Below are 21,210 nucleotides of genomic sequence, written 5' to 3'. Positions count from 1 at the left end.
CAGCAGAGGCGAGTGCAATGTGAGAAAACCTGACGGGAGTCTCACGCCGTTTATCAAGCAGCTTTTTGTGGACAAAGGACTTTCATTTCACTTTCAAATCTGATCGTTTGCCTTGCATCTGAGAGAAAATAGAGACTGCTATGTTAGCGTCTTGCGCTAACCATCGACTGGGAAAAGGTGACGGCGAGAAGGAATTCACTCTTAACGTGGCCGCGCCAACACAAACACGTGGGCTGTCATTTCCGACTCCCCCGCCCACCTAGCTCTTCCGCTTTCTCTCTATGACGTGCGCACACTCAGGGTCGACAACGAGGCACTCCAAAACGGCCACTTCAGCACACTAGAAAAGAAAGACTCGTTTTTGGGAGTAGGCATAGCTCACTAGCAAACTGCACGTCGTATTTGTGACGATGGGGAAAACATGTTTGCTATCTCGCTTACCATTCACGACTACACCGTTCTCAGTCTCTGCACGTTTGTAGCAATTATCTTCAAACATGTACAATGTATTTAGAAACAAATCTCTGACTACAGGTTTAATGATGACAACAGTTTAGACTCTGAAACAAGTTATTCTAAGTATAATGGATCTCAATGCTACGTTGTTTTGAAAGTTCCAACAAAAGGCCCATTCACTGAACGTATTGCTGTCAAACTGTACGTGTATGCGTATGTGGGTCGTCTCGTCATCCCTGCAGTCTACTCGTCAGACTGACTCATTACATTTCAACCACACTTTTGTTGGGAGGAGACACTTTTGTACGCGCGTACACAAATGTCACAGGGCGGTGTGCACGAGAGAAAAAGAGGAGTTCGATAAGGAGGTGGTGTGGGTGAGGGAGGGGAGTCGGAGCTCCGCTGCAGCCCAGAGATGAGGCGCCTTTATCGGGCACAAACGTGGCCTCACAGGCCCGTCAGTGCAGCACCAAGATTGGAGGACACACACATTCGCAAAGATAAAGTTCAATGGCAATACCTCAGAAGCCCCTCCCTACACACCTTCTCCTCATCATCCCTTTCCTCAGTATTTTCACCATAAAACTAAACGGCAGGGGACTAGCTTTTTCTTATCATCGCTGATATTCTGTTTCTCCTTATTTCACTCCCAAAACACCCCCACCACTCTGTCTCCCCCTCTCTTAAATGTCTTTGATGAGAATCCATTCATGGATTTAATGGATTTCTCTGGCCTTTTTTTTTTTTTTTTTTTTTTTCACGATCTGGGGGATGTGTTTGTAGGGGGGGGAAAAAAAAAATGGCCGGTGCAGGCTCTGCTTCCAAGAGCACAGCGGACTGCAGAGGACAGCGTTTTTCGTGCGCATCAAAAAGAACGAGACATTTGAAGCTTAGCGAACAGGGCGATGCAGTCAATATAGATCTGACGCCTGGCTGACTTCTGTCCCATGTGGGAGCAAAAACAGGGCGCAACAAAGTAGGAAGTTTTCCCTCGCCACTACCAAGCCAAACTTGGAGTCGGATTAGAAAGTAGGGGGAAAAAAAACATAGGTAAAAGACGTTTGGTCCCCCCCCCCCCCCCCTTTTCAAGAAGCCTACACTGACAAAAAAGGATGGTGAAATCATCTTTTTTTTATATATATATATATATATATATAAAGTAAAAGCAGCACATAGCTTGATAGTGTTATCAGTCCAAGTTCAACACTCATCGCTTTGAATCCACTCCAGATTCCCACACGACTGCGGGACAAATAGTAGAAGAAAGATTAGATACCGAAAAAAAAAAGTGCTTTGACGTATCCAAAAGCAGAGTAAGGGGGAAATGGTTTGCTTCTTTCACATGCGAATGACCCTGTAATAAGCTCATTCTCTTCCCCCCCCAGTCCATTTCCTCCCCGGTTCTATGTGCCACATGAAGCCAAAAAAGGCCACTTTGGTTTTTTGGTCCTCCCTGAATTTGGGAGTTAATGCTGCACATCTGGAGCATGGATGGTGTCTCATGAAAAACGCTGGCTTTGGCTGGGGAATACCGTCTGATCAACAGCACCTTAAATTAGCTTCCTGCAAGGGCGGCACAAGATTACGGCCGATTTCCCGGCCGAAGCAGCAGCGGCGCAGTAAAACGTGCGTCACGTTTTAAGTTCACCTGGATTGCGTAAGAAAGCAAAAATGCACAGCTGGATAAAGGATCAACTGGAAAAGTGCCGTTTCCACTCCACGCCTGACCCCTACAGAAATGTCTGGAACTTGTGAAGAAGTTTCCCAATTATACTCCCAGTGACTGCCAGTGGACGTTTCGTTTCGTTTCTATTCTATTCCTCTTGAGTAACCAGAATGCTCTAAAACGGCTGTGCTTGGAATATGACAGTCGGTGAATGAGTTTATGATCAAAAATGGATTACCTTCAATTTCTACGTTTGCTTTCTTACAACTACGATGGAGGCAAAGTTACATGGAAATGCGTATTTGTTGGTCAGGTCAGTCTACGGCCCCCGGCCGGTAGGATAAACTTTGCTTGCTTGCGATGGTACGAAGACTCTGCAAGATAGCGGAAGCCTCGTGCCAAATTGCCAGTTTACCTTCTCTTCGGCCGCTTCCTTCTCCTGCTGGTGCCTTCTCTTAAAGTCACGGACGATGCGTTCCGTGTCGCAGCGGAGCGTCTCTCTGTCCAGGTGAGCCCTTTGCTTTCCCTCCTCGCGGAGCGCGGCCATCTCGGCCAGCTGTTGCTCGTGCTGGACGCCGGCCGCCTGGAGCTCCTCGCGCAAACACGACAACTGGGCCTCCAACTCCGAAATTGTCTGGAAAGATTAGAGATACAGGTGTTGTCTTATGGAATCAGAACAGATGTGTGGCTCCTTACACATTGACTTCATATTACTGGCCTTTGGATACTGCATATGGATCACTTACAGCAGTTGTGTAATAGTCAATATTACAGTTGAAACCAGATTTGTACGCACACTATATTAAGACACATACGCGATTCCCACTCACCCAGTATTCATGTTTTTGTTTGTGTGTGTCGAGCCCACTCGCACTACATACAGGAAAAGATGGCTTAGGATGGCAACATCGTGGAGCTTTTCCTCAAACGTAACACACTTGAATAATCTGCTTTCCTCGTGTGTGCCACTGACATAAGTGCGAGGACCTCTAAAATGGCCGCCCACCTCTCTTGACCTTTTTTTTTTTTTTTTAATTGTACAGCCTTGACTTTGCCCAGAAGAGCCCGCTAATAGCTGCCAGCGAGCGTCAACATTACAAAGAGGGAATGCTAACGAGATCCACGGAAACCCCAGAAATAACCCGCACTTGACAGATGCAATTAAGTCCCATCTCAAGAGTTTGGAACGTGTCAACACTTCAAAAGGAATTAATGCGCTTTCTGCCCAAACGATTGAACGAATGATTCTTTTCAATGGCTTCAAGCAGTCATGTTGGGAATGACTGTTTTCATTTTGGCACCTGCACTCCCCCTACAGGTGGGAAGTGTTAGTTTTTGCCTGTGGAAACAAATCGAAACGACTCACGGTTTCCCGGCCGGCATTTACTGAGCCAAGACACATATTTGACATGTGAAAGATCTCACGGCACACCACCATAGAAACACAAAATCACAAAAGGTACATACAGTGAGGCTTTGAGATACGAGTTGAATTCGTATGTCCCATCACCACGACTAACTCAGAACACATCTCATCTTTCCCCGTTGAAATAAACGGAATTGCCATTAATCCCTCCCCCCCCCCACCAAAAAAAAAAAAGTGCCTTGTCTTATTTAATATGAAAAATAGCAGTCTATAATATTGTACTTTATAAAAACATACAATATTGACATAATTAGAATGGAAAGACAGTTTTTGCCACCTTTTTTGCTTCAATTCAATGGACATTGTGCTGCTCGTTTTGGTATGCGCCCTGAACCACCGGGGGGCAGTATAATACACACGTACTGATTTCCATGGAGCCGGTCGTGACTCCTCAATAAATGGCAATAACATTAGTTGTTCTACGCGGCCGATAAAGAATATGTCCCTTTGGGTATTTTTAAATGATCTGTTAAAGGGTACGAAGGGTTATAACGCCCGATGCTATTTGTTAGCCCATATTGGCATTTTCCATTGTTTGTTGGCATTAATATAGAGCTCGAATCTCAAGACTTTGCTACAAATTGGCCAAACGACAGCTCCAAAAACTTCTCGTCTCTCAAGGCACCGCTGTATAGTGTACTGAAATCATGATGAGCTCGTCTTAATCGACTCACAAACTGTACTCTTTGCTATTATTCGCTTGAATAATCGGCAACATGGGTTCATTGGACCTTCTGCCATCTCGTGGAAAAGCATTTCATTGGTCTGCCTGTCAATTTCAGACCAATTCAATGAAATTGGAAACGAATGTGCTGCGGCGCACTGCTTGAGAATCCTGACGGAGAGGATCCGCCGTTGCCATGGCAATGACACAGACAAGACTCTCATGATTTATTTATTAGCAGTCAGTGGAGGATCAAATTGATCTAAAGCTTTTATATTCGGTAAATAAGTACAGGTCTGGCCCAACAGAGGTATCAATGGGAAAACATCTGTATTATTGTGGTTACAGTTTGCAATGGTGTCAAAACTGCTGCGGATCCAATTTGAAATTGTTTCCAATCTTTGTTTCCCTCTTATAGTGACAGAAACTGCCATGAGATTTTCCAAAAATGCCAGACCGTCAGACTGGTTGGAACGGCTGCTTCAACCGGAGTACACGGCGAGGAGAATTTTGAAAATGGATCCAAAAATGCCTTCAAATTAGAGTGAAACCGTACAACGTCACCGTTTGTCAGTATGTCTCCTCGATCGTTTCATTTCGTCTCTGATTGGCCGACGACTTTCAGTGGAAAATATCCGCCGTTAAGCTCGTATGGGCTAAAATTCCGAGACATCCGAAGACAACGCCACGGGAAGGCAATAATAACACAGAAAGAGTCTGTTGTAAGCGAGCGACTTGAAAGAACGTGCTTTTTGCCCGTGCGCTACGCTCTTTCCGACGACACTGGCGCACAAAAGAAATCCACTCATTAGAGCGCAGCGCTCGCAGGGAAAAAACGGCCGAAAGTCGCACAGCATCGTCGCCAGTCTCTTGGCGGCAAGTTCCCCTCCCAGGCCAAACCATCATTTCATCGGAGCCCTCCACAGTCTTTAATGCACAATTCTCTCATGAACAAATATGGATGATACTATCTTCTTCTGTACCGCTTCATCCTCACAAGGGTGGCGGGCGTGCTGGAGTCTATCCCAGCTCACTTCGGGCGAGAGGCGGGGTACACCCTGAATGGGTATGGGCAAATCGCTGGCATTTATGTATGTATAGTATTATGTCATGAATTATTGAAAAAAAAAAAAAAAAAAAAAAAAAACTGCCTCTGATTTAAATAGATTAATTAGAATATTATATGAAAAATGCAACCCCAGCCCAGCCGGATGTTCGGTAGTCTCATTAATGTTCGAGTGTTGTCGGCCAAACAGAATCCACGAGGCTCCAATTCCACATGTAATGGAGGCGCTCGCATTCACACTGATTTCAAGCTCTCCAAACACATCGAGACACACTTCCGATATGATTGGCCGATGTTCTAAAGGAGAATCAATAGCGGTGCGACGACAAGCAATCACTAAAGCGACGATCAAACGCTGCCACGCGAGCTCGGTGGGACACTTGTCTACTGCTCCAAATCAGAATCTGAGGGAGCGGTCATACAGTCAATGACAATACACACGAACATCTGTCACGCTGTGCACCTTGTTCTCCTTGTCACGCTTCTTTGTCGTCTTAATCAAGTTCCTGGGATTGAAATGCTTTGGAAAACTGACAGCGTCCTTCCTCAGTCTGAGGAAAGCGCTCGGAAGAGTGGCACTCGACGCCGTTTGATGAGCAGCTGGGACGTACTTAGAGAAGCGATCATTAGTCAAGACACGATTTGAGTTAATGGTGGAGGAAAAACGGGAAAAACAGCGACGCCATTGTTTATAAAGATAAATGAATGTTTGCAATTTTGGCCCATCGGTCAATGTCTCTACGGCTCACATTCTTCTCGTTGGCCATGACTGGTAATGACTTTCTGGGGTGGTGTCACCCCAGAAAAATAAACAAAACAAAAAAAGCCCCCCTTCAAACACAATCTAAAATGAGGCTATTCGGCTTTGGACATTTCACTGTACTTCTTGACTATAAACGATGACTATAAATGTTCCTCAAAACTGTGGCGGTCATTCATTAAACTTGCCATCCTTGCGATTTCTATCTGCAGCGTGTCACAACCACATGGTGGGGGGGGGGGCGCGGGGGTGAACTTCAGCCATGCCGACAACTTCTCCAGGGGACGGACTCCTTTAGTCAGCACTGGCATCTTCTAGGCGAGCGTCATGAATGCTATTTATGAGAAGAAGTGGGAGTCAGCCCTCCTCTGACATTTGATGCTACTTTTCCCGACTTCTCGGCAGCACCTGTTCCTCTCCTCTCTCCCAGAGGACACAGATAATGATGCCCGATTTGTCTTTTCCTCTTCCCTGCAGCAGCGGCTTGCACAATTAGCTGAGAAGGCTTTAATTAGAATGTATCGTAGTACAATGGCAGTGCAGGCTTGCAAAAACATTTAAAGGGAAATTCCCTTTAAACGTTCCCTAATATCCATGTGTGATGCGATTATCATACAGACTAAAAAAACACTCTTCTTGCTATTATGTTTTCAATGAAAGGATGGCCATGATAACTGATTAATCACGTCTTGAAGTAGAGCGGGTTACTTGACTGCGACTGGCAAAGAAGCTGTTGTTTTACTTCTAACTACGTAGTTTACTTCTCCCATTCCATTTGACATAATACACGTGTGTGTGTATATATATATATATATATATATATATATAAAATAATTATTTCCCCAAATTCGAGCAAGGACATGTCAAATGACCATCTTGAATTAAAATGACTCTTAACAAAGGCGATTCTAGGATGTCCACTTCCACAATGTCACGCAATGCGGTACCTTGGTATTAGTACGTCAACACATTAGCGCTCAATAATAATAAAAACTTTCTAATCTGCACTTGGCACCCCAAAAATGCAGACACACTCGATTCAAATGAGCTGCAGGAGTGCCAAGGTAACAAGAGCAGCAATGGTGGAGCCCCAAACTATTCAAGCGTTGGCCAAATTGTGAGTTGAAAGGGAATCTGTATGTGTTGCGTGAGCATCTTTGGGCTGGCTGGAAATGACGCAAGAAAGTGGTGACAAAATGGAAGATGCCATTTCAGAAATAGTTTTCAACATAAATGAGTACACACCCTTTGCAAAGGGAAGCCCAAGAACAATTGTCATCATTTTTAAGACATTCATTGGTATGTACGAGAGTCCGACCGATTATATTGGCCCATGTATGGAATATGAGCTTTTGTTTTTTTTTTTAGCTTTTGGCATCAGGCTTTAGCACGCACTCATGTGACTGACAACAAATGACAAATGAATTTGTCAAAAAAAGGACAACGTGAACATTGACTCACCTGATTTGCAATAAATGGCCCACATTTGTGAGAGTATATCTTTGCATAAACTGATTGGGAAAGGAAACTCATGCTTTTCCAACAAATAACTACGGTGCACTCATTTATGGTAGGCACTGGACAAAAAAAAAGTGTCCAAAAGCTTTTATTTCTTAATACTTGCGCATATTTCTCACTCCCCCCCCCCCCCCCCCAAAAAAAAGCTAACTTCTTCAATTCTTACTATTGCAACAAAACAAAACACGTTGATGTTCACGTGACAGGACTTCAAATTTGACCTTGCTACCCATCATTTGATGCTCAACTGAAACACACTGGATTTTGCAATGCATTGTGGGACATGTAGTGTTCTCTAAAAAAAAAAAAGCACATTACACTGGGACTGATTGTGAAAGGTAGGAAATATGATAAAAGCTCCATCCGGGGGTATTTTTAGGGCTGGCCAGAGGACATTTAGGGGTGTCTGAGCGCCCCTAAAATGGCTGTCAACGTGTTACGGCGGCCTTTTGTCTTTCATACATGACAAAAGTGTTGTCGACGCGATTCAGGAAATGGACAGTTTTCACTTAAATTGCATCTTTTCAAACAAGCCCGGCGTGCATACTCCTTGTTTTAACAATAGCACGGACACACATCATGTGAAAAGAGCCAGAAGATTGCACGTGGGACCACGTTGCCTCTGGTGCACATATGTGCTTTAATTGTTGAATGTGCGTATTATTTACACGTAACAGCGATGCGGTGGGGAAAAAAAAGAAAACAAAAAGAACAGAAGCCAATGAGGCGATGTGGCAGCATATACTAAGAATGCACTGCTATGAAAGCAACGCACTCGTGGGACATATTTGCAGTGCTATACTGCTATAATTGCAGATTTTTTATTTGAGCATGATGAAAAGAGGATTTCCGAGACATTTGGCAGAGTCCAGAGTTCTCCGGAGGTGATTCTACAAGTGGCTGTGCCAGTGACTTTCAAGAACCTCGCAGTCCTGTCCTTTATCTGTGCGAAGCCTGAATGAAAATTGGGGATCTTCGCTACTTCCACGCCTGACGCTCGGCAGGGATCTGATCGCTATACTCGAGAATTTCGAACGGCGAGATGAGAGGACAGGAAGTTTGTTCTCTGTCGCCTCCCAACAGCGATGCTGAAATGTGCCGACAAAGGACAAATTGTAGCTCGTGTCACGGAGAACTTTACGTGGCGCCACAACGAAAGGGACAGAAAACGACAATTCACAGTTCTCAAAGGAGCTAAGAGACGATGAGAATATTGCTACGTTTACGCTATCCACAATCGTCTTTTACCTGAAAGCAATTCAAAACAACAGCTCTCGATGCAAACCATCCAAGTCATCTAAAGTTTAAATGCAGTTTTTTTCTTCTTCCGAATAACCGTTGATGAGTGACAAAAGCGTCCCAACGCTTTCTCTGAATTACATTGAATTTCTAATCATTTCTCAATGGACGTCTTTTGCCAGCTGCCGGCGTACATACAGCAAAAAAAGCAAAGTCTGAAGCTTCTATCATCTCCAACTGCATGCCGGTTCTTCAAACGGCTCCCCGCAGAGCGCAAAGCGAGCCGCGGCTGGAGAGACGAGGCGAATGTCAGCGAGGGGGCTGCGGGGTGAAGACCTGCTGCTGGTTGGCCAACACAAATCGAATGAAAATGAAAAGCAGCAGCGGTCGTTAATATGGTGCCAAGCGTCATACAACACTGCGGCAGTCCATGTTGTCATCAGAAATCAACCAGATATGGAAAAGTGCCATATAGAAAAAGTATTAAAAGCTTAAGCGGTTGGGCCCACAAAGTTTTTTGTCAGCACTTAAAGGAAAATATGTTTTACACCGCGGATTTCTCAATTTCTTCCGATACTAGCACAAATTCCAAAACATATTTCAGTTTGTCAGTCAGTTTGCGTTGCTGTAAATTGTCTGAATGAAAACTTGTACTTGTGCCGCGTTAATTAATTAATTTATTTATTTTGTGTAGCAGCACTACCCAAATGTCAACTGATATCCGAGGAGGTTTGAATATCAGCAGCAAGTGTGGAAACCCGCTGTGCCTTGGAAACAGCAGGAAAACGGGGACGCTACGAAACGGCGGTCCACAGGCGAGTCGCGGATCAGTGGAGACCCCCTACCTGGCCGTCACGCTTCCTCCCCTCCCGGGTGTGCCGCTGGTGCGTCTGCAGGGCGGCCCTCGCCTGGCTCTCCAGGCTGCTCACCTCCCGCTGGCGCTCCTGGACCAGGCTGTCCTTGTCGGCGCAATGCTGCTGTTGCAGGCGCGTCCTCTCCTGCTCGTGCTGCACGCGCTGCTCAGCCATCTGATTGGACAAGCGGGCAAAGAAAGACTTCATCAGCCAACACATACTCGGCACACCCTGTCGTCATGACAACTTGTCCGTCCGTCCGGTCCGCGACCCTACGATTGGGCTCGGCCGGACGGTGGGACCGCCTCAAAAAGTTGCCCCGGCTTCTTCTTGGCGTTGTCGTCCCGAGGCGGCGTGTTTACATCTGGCGAAGTACCTCCGCCCTCCGCCCTCTCACCTCGCCTGCCTGCACGTAGGCCGGCACTGAACGTGCCATTCGTCTCTCTTCCAATCTGTCCCCCCCCCCACCTTCTTCTCGTGTGATTGGCATATAAAAGAGCATCGAGCTCGGGCCGTGTATGAAAGCTGGCAGGGGTTAGCCATCTGGCTGCGGCGACTACCCCGTGCCCCATGCTAAGCGTCTGACAGCATGTGAAAATCGGCTTAGGCGACGACTACGAAAAAAAGGAGACGGCAGAAACTTGAATGCGGTAACGAAAGACTGAAATATCTCGGGTCAATCTGGTTTTAATGAAGCAACGAGCTGCATACCCCAACCAAGGACAGTAATGTACAGTAGAGTTTCCAAAAGACGCTAGAAACAATTCCCCGCGTCTCTGTTGTTCTCTTTTCAATTCCGCTCTTTGTCAGAGCTTAATCATGCTGGCAAGTTTATATCCCATCACAGCTGAGAGCAAAGTCACCTGCTGAGAGGTGAGTCTCGCCAGCAGCCAGCGAGCCTTTCCCAGGCTCTGCTCTGTTGTGCCCCCACTCGCGCCCCCCGTGGCGGGGCCGGTGGCCAAGGGGACCGGTAACCCCCGCGCCGGCGTGCCCAGCGGCCCCAGCCGGAGACTTGGAAGGACAGCGAGGGGCCCGGGGTCTCTTCGCCTCCCCGCTTTGAAGCTAATCCCCCCCGGCGCATTGTGTTTGACGGCACCCTACCTGGCTCGCAGAGATCCGGCGTCTCTCTGCCCGCTGCCTTGGTCTATCCCTAAACCTATCTCCAGACCTCGTGTGCTATTCAGAGCAGGTGATGAATAAGGAAGCCGGATTCCGTTCCTCGCTCTTGAGAAGAAGGCCACAATGGACACTTTATTTCAGTGGCCAAGAATCAAGCCGGCGGCTTCCTAGGCCGCTTTGTTACATGGCTTCCGAAAAGGCTTTTGGGGAGAATGACAGTCGGATAAAAGTTATTGAATTCCTTGGGATCAGTTACCAACACTGGCAGAAAATGCTATGAGAGGACTCTGCGAGCGAGCTGTTTGCGGCCAAATTAGCACTTGCTTCTTAAACCAAAATCAAATCAAATCCACGGTCAGAATGCAGACTGACAGAGTGATACGTGAGCGGACAAATTCTTTCACAACTCCTCAGCGGGACATGCGGAAACAGACACTGGTGGAGGACATCCTCGGCTTACTGCACGCGGCTGGACCAATAGGAATTTGCAGAAAAGAAGGGATTAGAGGGGAAAGGAGGATGAAGAAGAAAGTGACGAGAAACATCCATTGAACGGAAAAGCAAAGGAAAGACGACGGGCAGGAGATGACGGAGAGCCGACCCAGCGAGGCGCCTGACTGTGACATCACACGGTACCAGCATGCAGCGCAGCGAAAGGATGCTGCGATTCTTAAAGGAGCCGCTGCGACGCTTCCAAGGGAAGGCAGAGGAGGTCGGGGCACAGATGCAGAGCGGTGCGGCGGGTCAGCGCCCGCCGCGCCGCTCCCGTCGGCCTGCCTTGACGGACGTGGATGCGTGCGCGCGGCACGGAGGGAATAACGGGGGCGATCAGAAATGTTTGGGAAACGGGAGGCTGCGGAGGACAATCAAGCAGATGCCCTGTCTGCTCTCGGCAGAAGGAGAGGAGAGGAAGACAGCTGTCGCTGTTGCGACTCCGGCGCCGATGACCGTCAAGTGGGCGCAACACGCGGATCAAAGTGTGCAAATGACTTCCGCGCGCTTGCATTTCTACATCTAACAACGCGGGCCCTGACAACCGCTTCCCTTTACTGTAAAGGCCATCCCAAATTCCCAAGAGGCCGTCAAACCCCACCGCGTCACGCCGGAGTCATGAGCCGCAAAACAATTCGGTCATAGAAAAATGCCGCTTGAAAGCGTGGCTGAGGCCGCCCTTGAAGAACATTCGTTGTGGATGTCGCAATGAACCGTTGCCCAAGTCGTGACGGCAACCTCTCTGGGGTGCGGTGAACGCCGCACACGCTCGCATACCAGCAAGAAAGAGCGTCCGGCGTGCACTGAGGGTACGTTTCGACGAAGGGGAAAAACAATGGCTTTGTTTTTTTCGATACTTTGCATTCCACGTAGAGACAATGGAGCTGCAATAACGCCCGAGCCAGAAGCACAAGGGCAAACTGCAATTTATGTGCTAAACAAAACAATACATCAACTGTAAAATGGGCATTATGGTGGACTAGGGGTTAGCACAGCTGCCTCCCAGCTCTCAGGTTTGGGCCCGCAATCTCGGCAACAGCCTTTTGCTCTCGACTGACTTCCTCCCAGTCAATCAGTCAGTTGATTGGCGATATTGCAGGCATCCGTAATGAGGGACTGCACACACGTGAATGGCAAAAGTGACGTCATATGTGAAATGACGTCGCAGATATCCCGACGAGTCACAATTAACGTTACAGATGTCGTGAATGTTCAAAATGCAATCACGACTGGTCTATTTTCTCTCAGCTTCGCACCTCGGCAAATACAACCACAATAATAAACAGATTGATAAATGAATACCTCTCAAGGGCTAATTGAAAAATATCAACAATGCGATCTTTATAGAGGCTGAATTTCTAACGGCGCTCTTTAGAAGTTTCCATGCAGACGACCCAGATGACAGCGTCCCCTGAATAATCTACACACGGTACGGTGTGTACTTTTCCTGCTTTCCCTTTAATCAGCGTAACAGCGTCACAAGCGTTCACGGGCTCGTCGTCACGCCGACAGGCCCGTCATCCCTTATCTCGAAGACAAAAGGGCTTCCTGATGTGCCGCTAACCTTGTGTAGCCTACTGTCAACCGCATCCCCGCCACGCTGCCATATTTCCCACAATTCCCACTTTGATTGTGTACCTTTTCCTTACGCGACGGGCCGAATCATTTCTCTTCGTGACAATGGGAAGTGGGCATTCAAAGCAGCCATAAAACTATACAATGACTTCAATTGCACAGCAGTAGGAATAGGTTTCATTCTATAAATAAATGCAATCAGTTTGATGATGTCTGAATTTACCTCCCTAAATGTTCACGCATACAATGAATACACATTGCATGTTTATTTCCAATTTTTCACCCTCGATCTGCAGCGATTTACACTTAACTTACTCCGCTCTGCAAATGAGAGTTCACACGCTTGTGAACATGGATACGGTGGGTAAATACCAATGTCACAGCTGTTCGTGATGCACGCTGTGCTCATTTTGTTTCAAAAAAGACAACAAAAGATGCAACTGTTGCTATTATTTGAAGCAGGGGCGCTTGGCGACGGCCCGTTCCGTGCTGCCCGCCGTGCTTTCTAAAAACGAATAAAAGCGCACAGCAACTGTTACATGAGGCCTATAAACATTTATAACGCAAATGCTCTAAAGATATAACAATAAACAGTTGTTTGATCCTTGCATCAATTTAGCACAGTCCTCAGATGAATTTACAAGAAATGAAATGGGCTCTGATAGGAAAAACATGAGTCAATCCTTACTTGAAGGCCATTTCACGCCAATCAAAGGCTACGTGATTTCATAAATCGCAAACGTTACGGTGCGACTATTTTGCATGCAAGGGAAAAGGTTTGATTCTGCACCGCTCAAAGAAACATGCTCTTGGGAAAAGTTTGTAGGAAATCATGCTAAAGGTTCAGTGGCGTTTGCATGTCCTCCGTGTACAACGGTGAGACGAGCTCATCGTTATTTCAGTACACGGAACAGTGACACCTTCAGATACGACGCACCTGACTTGCTTGCGAGTTTCCAGATACGAGCCATCGTTCGCCCGATTCTTTTGCCCACGCAGGCACGGGGAGAACATGCAAACTCCACACAGGCGGGGCCGGGGATTGAACCCGGGTCCTCAGAACTGTGAGGCAGACGCTCTAACCAGGACAACAGCAAAAAAAAAAAAAAAAAAAAACACTTCAAGCTGTTTATTGTCCATCCCAGTTCAGGCTTACTTACAAAACAAATATAAAACAAAGAGAATTACACGTTGTGTATTTAATTGAACTACACATCTTGCCCTTATTAAAGTCCTTTTAGCCTAATGCTTATAAGAAAAGCTAACAAATAGCAAAAACGGACATACAAACACAGACATATATTCTTTATCCTCTGCGAAGAACGAGTAATTATTGTTGCGGCTTACAGAGCCGCAATTTGTCACGGACTCCATGTACTTAATATCCGTACGTCTGTTCGTAATGATGTTTCGACTGAGACAAACCAAAACAAAACAATGTCGAAATTCATGACTGCAAAATGAAGCTTTTTAATAGACCGCCAAAACGGTGTTTCGTGTGTCGGAAGACTTTTTCAGATTTTTCTAAAGCCAAGACTGAATACGACCGTTCGATATGGGCTCAATATTATATCAGAAAATTTGGATCTAATATTGTTCGTATGATCATTTGTGGTTTCGCTTCATTGTGCAAAAAGACAAGAAATAAAAGACATATTTATGAACATTTCCAGGAAATGATGTCAGTGCTATTTATTTCCTCTGTGGCATTTTTAAGGGATTTTCAAAGACAAAAACTAAGAATTCAGCCATTACTGTATATTGACTTTTTGCAGTCAACTGCTCCATTCTCATTCTCATCGTTCGGGTTTGTTTTTACGTAAAAGCCGAACGAAGCCATACTCGAGTCGCGATGCGTTTCTCGAGAATAACTGGTTACTGCGTGACCTCCCCCGATAATATCCAAAGCTGCAGCTTAATTGAATCCAGTACTCCGTATAAGATGTCATCCTACCCGCGGGGAAGATTGAAATGGCTTTTGAAAATGCTTTCTCGACCTCTAATACGGGAGGACGGATGGGATGATCAGGTCACAGCGCATCTGCGATGCAGATTACCTTCACTTTTCAATGGAAGCTTAATCAAAAGCGTGTTACTTATCACGAGAAATTAATCTGATGGAAATCAGATGAGAGGAGGGGACGACGACGAATAACAAGATGATTCCACGTGGACGTCAGTCACCAATTGAAAATGAAAGAAAGACAAAATAGTTTCCAGCGGCTGCTTGCCACGAAACGCGCTAACGACACGTGGAGTTCAAATGTCAACACAGACCTGCTGCTCGTATTTTTGTCGGAGGGTGTCGAGTTGTAGCGAGAACTCCTTGGACTGATTTTCACGGAGACACCTGGAGTGCTGCAGGTCCTCCTCCACCTTCTCCATCTGCAACACAAATATGACAACAACGTGTGGGAGATTTGGAAAACATTCCAAATAGCGTTGCAGCGAAGGGTTATTTGAAGAATCGATTCACTTTTGGATTCATCAATGAATCGAATAAAAAAACATTGTTCATTTCCAGCCCCTTGTTCCAAAACCGCACATTATTATAAAAATTGACAGTGCAGAAAATGCACAATCAAATTGATTTTGATTCAGTTACTCAACATCAGAAAATCGTAAAAATGTTGATCATTCTTTCCCAAAGTAAAAGCAGATGTTTGCAAATGTCTTATTTTGATTCAACACAAACGTATCTGTCTGCTTTCATGGAGGACTACAAAAATCGGAGCATAGTTACTGTTGAGAGGCAGAAATTTGGACAATTTGAAGGTAAACAAAGTCTGGAAACGATTATTCGATCATCGAAACATTCATTTGATAAATGCTTGACTTGTCGATTCATTGTTTCTCCTCCACTTCTAAATTCACAAAAACTAACAGACTCATCTGCAACACTTTCAGGTTGAGGAATTAATCAGGAAATACTGAAGGCTTTCTGTATGTGGGTCATATCGGGTGAGTGGACTTCTGGACTTTTTTGACTGACCCCCCCCCCCCCCCCCAAAACAAATATGCTAATCTTCCTTTGAAACCATTCACATAACACAGAATGCCTTCTATTTTGTGCGATTTCTTTTTTCCCCACCAAGCTAATGCAGCACACATTGACATTTGACAATGGGAGAACGACAGGCAGAGGATGGAAACGTTATGACGGGGCCATGGTCGAAAGCGAGGATGACAGGGTTGTTCTCCTCTGTCCCGTGGCTTTGATGCCACATCGGGGAGATCGGGATGCCGGGGGCTCCACGGGGAGATGAGGAGGAGCAGCAGAAGAGATGGAAGGATGCGAGGGGGAGGGGAAGACATCAATACAAACATTTGCCAAGGATCAAAATGAAATCCTCCACATAGACAGAGAACACTTCAAAACGGAAAGCAAGAAAGTCTTTGTGAAACCATAAACCATAAAAGATGAGCTGGCCATCATTCTATCTTGACACAGAAGTATTGGGACACGTAAATTAGGCCTCCAGGAAGTGAAGATGGAAGAAAATATGTTGCTGGGTTATCTTTGCAGCGATATCAGCTTCCACTATGTGCGTCAGTGGCGTTTTTCTGTCTTTGCATCCACAAGAACATTTGCGAGGTAGGATGTAGATAGATGGTCAGTGGAAACTTGCTTTTCATCTCAATGATGTCCCGGTTTGATTCCTTACAAAAATTAAAATAGAAAATGCAAACAAAAAATATGCGACTTGGCCAGAATCGATGCACGTTCATCCGAAGCATTTGGTAAATTCAACAGATGGCGAGGTGTTTTCCAAATTGCAAACGTTTAATAGCAACTCAAGGCAAGAACCCTCCCGGTCTACTTGGCAGCATTCAGGCAGCATCATCGGTGGAAGAACATTGCAACATTAAGCTGAAAGGACAAACAACGCGGATGTTTAAATGCGCAGCATGTAATTGGCTTTGTTTTATTTTTTGTCTGAAAGTAAACTTCAACTGGGAGTGACAAAAAAAACGGTTTGAAAGTTTCTTTTTTAAGAAATTACTTCCGATCTGCATCACTCATACCTCAAGGCACCACTGTACTTAAAAATTGATGAATACACGATGAGCATTTAATTGTTCTTCCAGTTACTATACGTCACTGGAACAGTATTTGCAGTAAGTGATAATCATTGTTAGACCAATTAAGTGAAATTGGATCATTTGTGCCGCGGGACGGTGGTTGCCGATCACTGCTCTTCCATCAACACTGGAAAAAAACAAAACAATCTTCACTCATTAGTGTTTCAAAAGGAAGACTGCTCTCCCACACGTGAAAGTTTTTCAAATGTTCATGATCACACTCTTTGCCGCCTCACACGCACGTTTTAAAAACACGCTAAAGAGAAACGCCTGTAGCCAAACTGACTTCCTGGACAGCTTTGGGAGTTTTAAAGCTGCATCGATCGGAGAAGCGGCGGCGGCCCACGCGGTTTGGAGGGCTGACAGTGAGGCGCTAATTAGAGCGGCTGACGTTGTAAGTGTTGTCTGGCTCCCTCTGCCACACCCGCTGACTGTGAGAAAGCGGCCGCTGCACCTGCAGAAACATTTGCGCAATCACGCTCATCCACCAAAAGTTCATTTGATAAATTATAAAAGCGCAGCCCTACACTTATGTCATTCATGAGGTATGCGTTTATTATTGCGCTTGTAGCAGTGTTGAGTTGCACTTGTTTCTGATATACTGTACTTCAGTATCAATAACGCTATCAGATTTACAACCTCAATTCTAATACAATATTTGTTCCATTCAATTGTGTGAATTTATTCAAAAGAGTCTTTTCTCTTCATTTGGCAGCATTTGCATTGTTAGATTCTTCGGCCAATCCGATTTCGGCCTCTGTCTTTCAGAATCAGTCGTGCAATCGGGATTGTTTCTCGAACTCAATCCCATTTCAAATTGAGCCGGCCCTCGATGACATCGGCATTTTTCCGTCCACTCGTTGGTTGGTCGGAGCAAAACTTGTTACTTGTTACGCCCAACTTCGATCAGCAAAACGTCTGTAGCAATTTTCACATATTAATACATTTCCTAGTCCTCATCTCTGGTGATGTCGTTCGTTTATGTATTTTAAGTGTACATTTTGTAGCACCAAACGCGCGGCCTGCCACTGCTACTTCCATTATTAAACTCCGTATGAGGGTAAAAATATCAGAAACACTTTCAAGTATGATGCCTCGCTGTTTCTGCACGCCTTTTCTGACCTCGAGTGTTTGCCGGTGACCGGGCATGCAAAATAACAAGCACGAGGGGAAATAACAAGGATGTATGTGATGTAATAAAGTGGATAAAAGAGGAGAATAAAAAAGGAGTGACGAGGGAAGAAGAAGAATTCCAGGACAGCCAGCGTGGCGCCCTCGTACATCTGCGGTCAGGCTCCAAACCAAAATCTGGCGCTCGAGTGTGCGCGTCCGCTTTGTCTTGGTGAAACCCTTTCAAACATCTCGCTCACGCCGCCGTCATCACGACAGGGAGGTTCAACGCACATCAATGTAAATGCATTTGCGGCGGCATGCAAGACTAAATGGATTTCACGCATGACTGTCGGCAACTCGCTGAAGCAGAAATATAATAAGAAACAGGTGCGCTTATGCGCTTTAATCTGCGTGACGCGTCTGTCTGCTGGTTGCGTATGCGTCGCATGCGTGTGCGTGTCACAGTCAAACCTGGAGCTTGAGTTCAGCCTCGGCCTTCTCGGAGCTGAGCTTCACCCGCCTCCTGAATTGCTCCAGCGCCGTGTCGGCCTGTCGGAGGCGCACACGATGGCTCTCTGTGGTTCGGTCCAGCCGGTTCGCCGCGTCTCTGCCGACCCAAGACGGACACGGGTCAACACCAAAAGCCTCGGAAAGGAGACGGCAAGCCGAACTGCGGGGGAGCCGCGGACGATCCCAGGCGACTTTGGCCGAGAGGCAGGGGCGTAAACCGTTTATATTCAAACGAGCACTGCCACCGATCGTCAATTTAGAGTCTTCGGCTAACCGGAGAAGCGTCGAATGTGAATGTGGAAGGAAGTCACGGTACACGTCAATCTCAGGTTACATATCGGCGCTGTCGGGCGGAAAACTCGTACGTCCAAATATTTCCTATTGCCTCACAAATCGCGAGTCTGTTACTTTTACACATTATTAACCAGTTGCAAGTGTTAAGGACAAATCTCGCTCTGGGACACGATAACGAGTGGTAGCTTAGATACATTTGAATCAGGCTGTTTTGCTCAAAATGGATCGCCGAAATGCTTCGGTGCACAGAACTGTGTCTGTGCGTGCAGATTCATTTAATTTGATGAAACTGCTATTTAGGATTAGGATGATGTCATCGCAGTTGTTGAAAGTCTATCGCCGGGCGCCACTTAATCACGACCGAAAGGGGCCCTGAGTGGCAGTCGAAAGCCACCTTCATACTCGACGCGTGCACGTTCCGCGCAGAAACGAGACGTGCGCAACCAGGCCGACACAACCTTTGCAGCATTTATATATTATATTATATATTCAGTAGAAGACGATCTGTGATGCTGGTCACATTGCTTAAGTGTCAGAAATCAGCGTGATAATCCAAATGTACATTCTAATCTATGAGCGTGTATTATTTTTTTTTTAAGTGTTTCTTATTTTGTGTATTGACAAAATAAGTTTCTGAATATATTCCCCCTGACACCTGGGCTGTGTGCGCGCGCGCGCGCGTCTTCAACGCAGAAAAATTCACACTGCTATCGCTGGCAAATGTCAGGCCATCCAGTTTGCAGGGCGAGCCGACTGACAGGCTTACTGAGAGCTGTCAGTGCCGAAGCAGCCGCCCGCAACGTGCTGCGCGACAGCGGCGGGCGGCTGTCAAGTCTCCAGGTGGGCTGCGAGGCGTGTGCGCGCGCCAGGGTGGATGCACGCAGCAGCTCAAGGTGAAGGTGATATTCTTGTCAAATACATTTTAGAGTCAGGCGAGGGTGAAAATGGAGTCAAGCCAAGCGTGTTACATCCTGAGATCTAAACAACTCAATCAGCATTTGTGTGCGTCTACCACTTGTTCATGAACTCATTCACCGGCGTGGACGATTCGATTCGTCAACTCGAACCCAAACGTTTGCTGCCGCCGACGAATTTTCTGTGGTAATTCCGCCCACGGAAAATGCATATAAATTGATTGCATTTTGGCACTAAATCAGAACTGGACATAACAGCGCAAATTCCACCCTCACTTCCTGCACCCTTCTCATGAATATTCTGAATGTGAATGATGAATTTTTGCCTTTAGGCGGGAGAGCGGGAGGGAGAATCTATTTTTCGGGCTGGCGGATGGTACTTCAAACCAATTACAAGAAAAACACAAAGGGGGTGAGGGAGCACTTAGATACAGTGCTGCACATTAATCTGTGTTTAGCAGACTATCAAGTGGATGCGCGTTTGTGTGTGCGAGTGTGTGTGTGTACAGTTGATAAAGGACGGAGAACATAAAAAAGGAATGAGGGTAGAGGATTTTAAAAAAAGAATATGTACGCTTTCACATCTCTTTATAGAGTTCTGTGTCTTTATAATTTTGGTCTCTCTCATGTCAGACATCAAACATCAAAGAAATTGTTTTTTTTTTTTCCTACTTGGCTTTCCCAATTTTGTGTACTCTGTAATTATTATTAATCAGTCTCAATGACTCCGCTGCCTCACGGGCTCAAAGAGACAAAAAGGATACGCAGAGAGATTAAGCCGGAAGACGAGAAAAGCGACGAGGGGAATAAAGAGAGTCTTCGTAGAACTCCCGCGAAAGCCCGGCAATGAATTCTGCGAGTTGCACGAGAGAGAGGAAAAAAGTGGGAAAAGACGAGCAAACGTTCCGCACTTGACTGACAGCTGCACTGGCGGAATGACTAGGTTGGGAGCGGGCTAAGCTGGAAACGCACACCAAAATTCCCCGCAACAAACTTCAAAAGTGTGTGACACACTGAAACATATTCTACTCCAACGCCGAAGAGTCCGTGACCACATGGAACCGACAGCCATTCCTGGCAGAAGAACTGTATTCCTCTCTGTGTGTGTGTGGTCATAAGGGTGGTAGACGGCGTGTCACCGTCAATAACAGAGCAATGAGGGCAAGATGAGAGGACTGAGAAAAAGACTCGGGGAGCCCTGCTAGCGACAGGAAGACGGAGGGTGCCAGCGCCGGGGTCGGCCACGCGGCTTGAAACGGATCCCTGGTCAGGAAACTGGAAGGAGACGAGGCTCAAATTAAAGATGTGCCTTGGCCAAAGAGGAAGTCTTCTCATCCTTCAATTCTCAACGGCTGTTTTAACGGGCAGGAAGAGGGGGAGGTGAAGGGGAAGCGTCCATTGCCGTCCAAACCGCCAGCGAGGCAGACAGGAAGGCGTTGCGATCTACGATTGCGGTATTTT

At 46.2% G+C, this 21,210-nt stretch overlaps 1 protein-coding gene and 1 long non-coding RNA gene across 19 annotated transcripts in view; one reads left to right on the top strand and one right to left on the bottom strand.

Annotated features, from left to right (window-relative positions):
- Positions 1-21,210, bottom strand: part of cep112 (centrosomal protein 112) — a 103,012-nt gene that overhangs the window by 42,396 nt on the left and 39,406 nt on the right. For all 18 annotated transcript variants that reach the window (XR_009784886.1, XR_009784889.1, XR_009784888.1 and 15 more), the window contains exons 18-21: positions 18,503-18,638; positions 15,113-15,220; positions 9,641-9,823; positions 2,538-2,756 (exon numbers count right to left, since the gene is read on the bottom strand). Coding sequence is in view for 11 of the 18 variants with exons in the window: in XM_061749713.1 (XP_061605697.1) it covers positions 2,538-2,756; positions 9,641-9,823; positions 15,113-15,220; positions 18,503-18,638 (646 nt within the window). In the remaining 7 variants the exon portion in view is untranslated. The remainder of the gene's footprint in view (positions 1-2,537; positions 2,757-9,640; positions 9,824-15,112; positions 15,221-18,502; positions 18,639-21,210) is intronic.
- LOC133466221 (uncharacterized) lies at positions 15,530-16,490 on the top strand. Its single transcript, XR_009784896.1, has 3 exons — positions 15,530-15,610; positions 15,743-15,796; positions 15,931-16,490. It is a non-coding gene; the product is annotated as an uncharacterized LOC133466221 (long non-coding RNA).

Source organism: Phyllopteryx taeniolatus, chromosome 16 (assembly GCF_024500385.1).
Source record: "Phyllopteryx taeniolatus isolate TA_2022b chromosome 16, UOR_Ptae_1.2, whole genome shotgun sequence".
Classification (NCBI taxonomy): Eukaryota; Metazoa; Chordata; class Actinopteri; order Syngnathiformes; family Syngnathidae; genus Phyllopteryx; species Phyllopteryx taeniolatus.
This window is presented reverse-complemented; position numbering and strand designations above follow the sequence as displayed.